Source organism: Belonocnema kinseyi, chromosome 1 (assembly GCF_010883055.1).
Source record: "Belonocnema kinseyi isolate 2016_QV_RU_SX_M_011 chromosome 1, B_treatae_v1, whole genome shotgun sequence".
Classification (NCBI taxonomy): Eukaryota; Metazoa; Arthropoda; class Insecta; order Hymenoptera; family Cynipidae; genus Belonocnema; species Belonocnema kinseyi.
Window position 1 is genome coordinate 171488166 of NC_046657.1, and position 7829 is coordinate 171495994.

Genomic DNA, 7829 nt, shown 5'->3' on the forward strand with positions numbered 1-7829 from the left:
GAGGTTGAAGAGAAAGTAATAGCGGGAGCGCGAAAGATAATTAAAAAATAACTAAAGTCAGGATGAAGAAAAAGTAGTAGTGGAAGAGAGAAAGGTAGATGGAAGAGAAGTAAAGGTAGAAGGGGTATAAAGAAGAGGTACTAGAAATACAGTGGAGAGGTTGAGAAGTAGTGGAAAAAGTTTAAGAGGGTGAGATGAAAGGGTTAAAGGAGATAAATGACAAGAAATAAGGAAAATAATTCGTTGAGGTTAGCGGTAGTATGATAACGAATGGTGATGGATGGGCATATTGCATATGGTAAAGGGGAAAATGAGAAGGGGTGTGAAAAATAATCATTTGCAAGTTGAAATTCTACCACTAGTAGTTAAAGTAGAAGGGATATCGAGAAGAGTAACTGGAAATACAGTGGAGAGTTTGAGAAGTAGTAGAAAAAGCTTAAGAGGATGAGAGGAAAGAGATAAAGGAGATAAATGTTAAGAAATGAGGAAAATAATTTGTTGAGGTTAGAGATTGTACGATAACGAATGGTGATAGAAGGGCATAATACATATGATAGAGGAGGAAAATGAGAAAAAGTGTGGAAAGTAATTGTTCAATGATAATTCAGAAGAGGATAGGAAGGGTTTAAGGGTAGATAGTAGCGCATAGCATTAAGTTAGGAAATGAAGGAAGGTAAAATAAATTCTAGGAATTTTGATTTGCAACATTCAAAATGACGAACTTAGACCTGACAGTACCAAAACAATTATTCTCATTATAATAACAGTGCATTATAGGAAACAAAACTTTTTATTACAAACATCTTATCTACACGTTTCGCACGGTGATGAATAAATAACTATAATAAATTACTAGACATTTACAAAAATGTTTCGATAAGTAAATAGTTTCTCAGTAGCGAAATATTTTCTATAGCTTAACTATTCGTTTATGGCTTCTCTGTGAATATTTGATACAAAGATGTACTTTGGTTTTTGACAATAATGCCTCAAATTCTTAATCTCTTACTATAAAATAAAAAACAATTTATTATTCTAAAAGAATTTTCAAGTTTGCTGCGCTAATTTTTATCTTGCTTTGCCCAATCAAAAATAAGGGGAGCTTTATTCACAATAGCGCGATATTCAAATAAGAGCACCAAATTTTGAGCTAAAGTTTCTCAAATTCCACAAATTTCATATATCAACAGTCGGTAAGAAAGAAACCTTGGGAAATTATTTTTCTTCTTCAAAAGAATTGAAAATATACGAGATTCTTATTCGTGATAGAAGAACATCGACTTTGGATTAAATTGATTTCTGTCGATTCATGTTCGATTTTCCCTGAGTTTAAGCTTCAGAATGAAATATAGAGACTCGGTGAATATGGCTTCAAGGCGTGAAGCCATTATTCGGGATCATGGGCTTTGTAGGCGAGTTTTTGGGCAGATTCAGCGGGAGATTCTTCAATAGATCTTCCCCAGTATCCATGTTCGTCCTCGTGGTCATAATGATGTTGATGTTGAGCATGTTCGTAGTAAATCACTTTGGAAGGATGATGACTCTTTTTCAAATCTAGCCAAAAGCGAGCAATGTTGATTATCAGGCTGACGACGGCGATGAAGAAAAATTTGATTTGTAGATGCGTCGATATCAACTGCAGCAAAAAGCTCAGCTTCGACTTGATCAACAATGCAAGTGGGATCAGCTTCATTAGATGCTTCTTCTTCTTCTTGCTGAATTTCTTCTTACGAGCCTCTCCTAAAATATCAAAAAGATGTTATGAGAAATTGATACAAATAAATTGGAATTATAATTACATTAAACTGATGAACAAATGGTAAATTAAAAATGTTGTATTACAAATCTTTAAACTTTTTTAAAAATGCTTCTATTTTTGCAGATCAATGGCAAATATTTTTTTAAAAACTCCCAAAACAACTAAAACATTTAGAGAAATTTTTCCCAAAATGTTTTTGGGAAAATCCCCTGAATATTTTCAAATTTACCGAAATCGTTATGGAATCGCCCTGAAGTTATTTTCAGGGAAATTCTTAAAATACTTTACAAAGGGGGAGGGTCGGTAAGGCCGGTTTTTGGCCTAATTTATTCTGGGACCAAAAAATCTGAAAAAATCATGGTAGTATCTTATAAGTATCCCGAGTCGATTGCACGCTAAACGGACTACCCTTCACTCCCCAGCCAACCTCCCCCCTACAAATATAGGAACACCACTACCCACCAACTGTATTTTCGAGAGATTTGACACTCTTAAACATGTATTCTGAGGTTAGCTCGGGTTTACTATGGTTTTCGGGGCCGCCGAAAGAAATACGTTATAGGTTTTTGGAGTCGCTAATTACGAATCTGGCATCCGTTGAACTCTATCGCTTCAGGTTCAAGGTCATTTGAAGGTCATTTGAAGGTCAAATCGAGAAAAAACGGTAAAAAATTTTTTTTTAAATATGTTATAGGTTTTTGAGGTCGCTGATTATGAACCTGGTGTCCGCTGACCTTTATCGCGTCAGGTTCAAGGTCATTTGAAAGTCAATCGATAGAAAACGCTGAAAAAATATTTAAAAAATGTCATTCCCATGACCTTGAACCTGACGCGATAAAGGTCAGTGGACACCAGGTTCGTAATTAGCGACCCCAAAAACCTATAACATATTTTTTTTTAATTTTTTACCGTTTTTTCTCGATTTGACCTTCAAATGACCTTCAAATGACCTTGAACCTGAAGCGAGTTCAACGGATGCCAGATTCGTAATTAGCGACTCCAAGAACCTATAACGTATTTTTTTGGATTTTTTTACCGTTTTCTCTTGATTTGACCTTCCAATGACCTTGAACCTGACGCGATAAAAGTCAAAGGACGCCAGATTTGTATACGGCGACCCCGAAAACCATAGTAAACCCGAGCTAACCTCAGAATACATTTTTAAGAGTGTCAAATCTCTCGAAAATACAGTTGGTGGGTAGTGGTGTTTCCTATATTTGTAAGGAGGTGGGGGTGGCTGGGGGGTGCAGGGTAGTCCGTTTAGCGTGCAATCGACTCGGGATACTTATAAGATACTACCATGATTTTTTCAGATTTTTTGGTCCAAAAATAAATTAGGCCAAAAACCGGCCTTACCGACCCTCCCCCTTTACCGAACTTGGCCGGAATATTTCCTGAATTAATGTTTAGGAAAATAACTTAATTATCACACGAATTGAGAAACTGAGTTATAAATTTAAGCAATTAAGTTTTGTCCTAAATTTATAGAAATTAAAGACCAAATTTCTAAAAATCTTAAAGAAAAGAATTTTTTGTAATTTAGAAAATTTAGAATCTCACAAGCAGCCCTTACAAAAGGTAAAAATTCATATCAAGGATAAGATGTAAGAAAATAGATTCTAATAAATAATTAAATAAAAAAATGAGATCAAAGAATTCTCGAAGATTCATAATTTTAAAATGTAAGGGATGGTATTTTAAACCTTTATTTTAAGTATTCTTTCATTTAACCAACAAATTTAATCAAGTTTTATTGTATTTTGTTTCATTTTATGTTACTAATTATTAGAAAATTATTAATTCTGCACTTGATTGTATATTTATGTAATATTCGGTTGAAGAGAAATTGTGGCATCAATTATATTTCCAAAAGAACAATTTATTTCCAATTCAAAAAAAAAATGAAAGCCATAAATTTAGAGCGTCATAAATTACTTGCCACTAGGAAGTATATTCTGTATAAATGATCCCAAGCCTACTCAATTTATTTTATGATATGCGGTTGTTAGTGATTACAATAGAGAAGAGAAATGTTCTGCAACAGCCTCTGACACCTGACTCGACTTTATGTGCTGATTAGGAATTTATTATTCATGAACTTATTTCCAATTAGTGGTTTAGGAAAATAGTTTTCGGTGCTGTTCTTGAAATTCCTTCTTGAAAAATGACGATTTTTTAAACAAAATTCTTTATGGAATTTAAAAAAATTTCCAAGACTATTAGAAAAGAACATTTTTCAGTATTTCGATTTTTTTCAATTGATAAAATTAAACTATACATAAACTGAGTTTATTCAAATTTAGAAAACACATCTTAGCCAAATTCTTTTCTCATATTTTCTAAAATGTAAATCTGAACTCAAATTGATAATTAAAATAAAAAATAAACAAGAATTTGAATTTGTCTTTTTTAAGTTCAACCTGAGCAAAGAATTTTCTTATTGGGTGTTATTAATTTATTATTAATTAATTACTGATTAAACAATGTTATCTAATATTATTTATTTATTTCAGGTAATTTTTTCAAGTTCATAGGCGAAATGTTCTGATTTAGATGAATATTTAGCGAAGGAAAACGAACTGGAATTTTTGTGTTTTTTTAACATCTTCTAATGCAGCGATTTTCACCATCACTAATAACGATAGAAAAAATTTCCTAGTTTACATTCAACAGATTGTTTTACGTCCCGTAAAAAAATTTAAGCGTCAAAAATAAAAGTTAAAAATAAAGACGTTTTTCATGGGACACTTTTTTTTATTTTCTTTTTTTTTGTAGAAAGAAAGCTTCAAGTTTTTCCCCTAAGAACCTTCAGATTAAAAAATGAAAGTCTGATTTTCTTCTGATGAAGATAATCGTTGAGAATATCAGCGAGCGTGTTCATGCATAATGTGGTGTACCGGAACACTTTAAGCTAACTTTCGACAGTAAAAAAATTTAATCCGAGATTTTATCTAAAAGTTTTTAAATAGGGTGGACCGGAAAAAAATTGTTCACAATTGGAAATTTTTTTTAATTGATGCAAGCTCCTATTAAAAAAAAACAAGAATCCAACGAACAAACTTTTTTGTTTGTTCGTTGTGGTCCAAGTTTGGTCGTTGGATTCTTGTTTTTTTAACAGGAGTTTGTATTCTATTTGATTATTGGAGGTTAAATAGGACTATTAACTTTGGTTTTAATCTTATTTTAATTTTCTTAAATTTTATTGATTTAATTATTAGGTTTGGGTAAAGTTAATGGAATTAAAGAACCTTAGATGGAAAAAAGTAAGATAACATTTTTTTCGTCGAAACAAAATTTCAAAATTTATAATTTTTGAAAAAATTCAATTTTTTAAATTTGTATCTAAAGTTGCAAAAAAGTTTTTTTTTGAAATATTCTTTCATAATTTGAAAATATGTAGGTGTTTATTCAGGCTATTAAATAGCACATAAAACTAATCAAGACATTCTATTGGGACGATTGTAAACTCCCGAAAAATAAAATTCGCGACATTGCGAAATTCATAAATTGGAAAATTTCCGAATTATAAAATTATAAAATTTCGAAATTATAAAATATAAAAACTAGGAAATGATCAAATTATCGAATTTAAACAATTAAGGTCTTTTTATTTATAAAATTATGCAATAACATTATTTTCAATTTAAAAAATTGTATTTATGTAAAAAGAATTTTAATTTTTATATTTGTGATATTTTTTGTCAGGAATTTTATTATTTGGGTCTTTTTAAATTATGTAATATTATAAATTATCTGCAATTCTATTATTCGGGATTTTTTTCAATTCGCTGATAATATAAAATTTTTGCCAATCTTATTGGCAGGGAATTTTTCAATTAAGTAATTTTATTATTCGAATATTTTATTTTTGAGAAATTTTATTGTTCGTAAACTTTACAGAGTTGGGAACTTTATTTTTCAGGATTTCTTAGCCGTTCCACTTTTTTGGTAACTTTATAGGTCAAAATTACCAAATCTGCATATTTCGTTATTTTTTTAAAGATTATATTTCACCGACAAACATTTTTTCTTCATTTTTCCGTCTGAGGTTATTTACTTTATAAACTAACAAAACAAAATTTATTAATAAATATTTTTACTTGTTTTCTTACTTTCTTGAAAAGAGCATCATAAAAGAAACAAAAAACAACTATTTTGTTGCCTTGGGTACTAATTAACAAAAGTACATTTTTCATCATCTTTGAATATTAAATTTCGACGAAAAAATTTGGTCATCCTCTTTTCTACCTAAGATTATTCTCCTCCATGAATTTTACAGCTATTGCCAATGGACCACCCAATTTTAATAGTTTCGTCGAACCATCTTATTCTTAAAGAAAAAGGAACGATCCTTTTTTTTAATCAAAAAAGTGAAAACATTATTTTTTCTATGCTCGTTATTTTTAACATAAATTATTTTGAACGTAAGAAAGTTTTTCTATCCTGAAAAAAATTATTTATATTTCTTAGAGCTTCTAGATTTTTTTTCAATTTCAAGTCTCCATGCAAATAATTATTTCTCGTATATAAGCTTAAACCAAAAAAAAATTAGGCATATTATACGGATTAAGAAACAAAAATAACATTTATGATGTTACCAAAACTCTGCGATTAACAATTTTTTATTCTATTTCGACTCCGCCCAGACACAAGGCATTAATTAATCGACTTATATAAAATTTTATACACGTTATCATGGACCCAAAAGGAAACTTTTCAGTTCTAAGGTGTTTACATTTTTTAAAATGGTTTTTGTCGATCCTGCGTATCGTTAAGGACGAATATTTTTCTATCGCTATTAGAAGATTTAAAAATTGTAGAATAAAATTATATGAAAAACCAAACATTTCACCCTCTTGGGTAATTATTTATCAAACTTAAAAAATTGTTTCCTCGTAAACTACTGTCTAATAAGGCAACACTGTTCAAGTTTGACTTCGATTGGAAAACTTTGATTTTTTAAGTAACTTTTTGATCAATAATCGATCATAAGAACTTTGTTGATGCAAATTTTTCGCGACCTAGAAACCAAGTAAAGTTTGAGGTTCGACTCGTTCTCGAACTCACGATTACGAGTCATGAAACGACTTCCCTTTCCCTTCACTCCGTCGCCTTACTTTTCTCGATTATGGCGTAAGGAAAAAGTGTACCGATGGACTTCCGTAAATTGGAACACGTACTCAATTTTGTACTTTCGCACTTCTTCCTCCTCAAATGGAAGGAAATCTTCTTCATTTCTTTATAATTCTTTTCAACGGCCAATTAAAAGTCGGTTTATTTCCAGTTTTCGGTAGTTAATTCTCCTTTTTACCATCTTTGTAACTAGGCGTATATTTAAGGAAAGTATTTAACTTATCTTCTTTACGACGAATTATGGAATACAAACGGGTCAAAATCGACTTAACTTGTGTACAACATTTTCGAACAGATTTTTTTTTTTTTGAACGTGCGAAATTTTATTATTTTAAATTCCAAATAAGGCTGTAATATATTTACACTATTTTTCAAAAAAATAATAAAGCTGTCTACACTGCCGGGACCTTATTTTGTACACTATTAACATAAATATTTTTTCCTGATAATGCCGCAAAACGTATTAAAATGCTGCGTTTAATAAGTATAAATTGAAAGGAAAATGTCCAGTTTATAATAAAATATTGCAACAAAACGTCAAATTTTCGATGTCTTCGAAACATTAAAATAACTGAACACAAGCAACATTTTACAAAGTTATTTAGGTTTATTATAAATGTAGGTCTACATAGTTATTTTCTTAATTGTTCAGATATTTATCAAATTTTTTTCCTAGAAACATTACTGAAAAAACATATAATTTGTTCACTTATTTGCACATTCAAGGAGATGATAAAAATGAAAATATGTACAAAAACTTAGAATATCTTAGTTTAAAAAATGTATAGACTATATTTGTGGTGATTGCTAGACAGATTGATCAGCAACCTGGGTCGGAGCAGTGTTGCGGAACGAACGTATCATTTACTTAAATAGCACGAGAATTCTGGATCAATCTGAAAAATCTCTATCCCTTCCACACACTACTCCTTTCCCC

At 30.4% G+C, this 7829-nt stretch overlaps 1 protein-coding gene across 1 annotated transcript in view; it reads right to left on the bottom strand.

Moving 5' to 3' along the window:
* Positions 1-755: 755 nt before the first annotated feature.
* The window catches only part of LOC117170142, a 14725-nt gene continuing 7651 nt past the window's right edge, over positions 756-7829 (bottom strand). Inside the window, exon 2 of the mRNA XM_033356693.1 lies at positions 756-1740. Within this exon, the coding sequence (XP_033212584.1) occupies positions 1388-1740 (353 nt within the window). The 3' untranslated portion in view covers positions 756-1387. The remainder of the gene's footprint in view (positions 1741-7829) is intronic.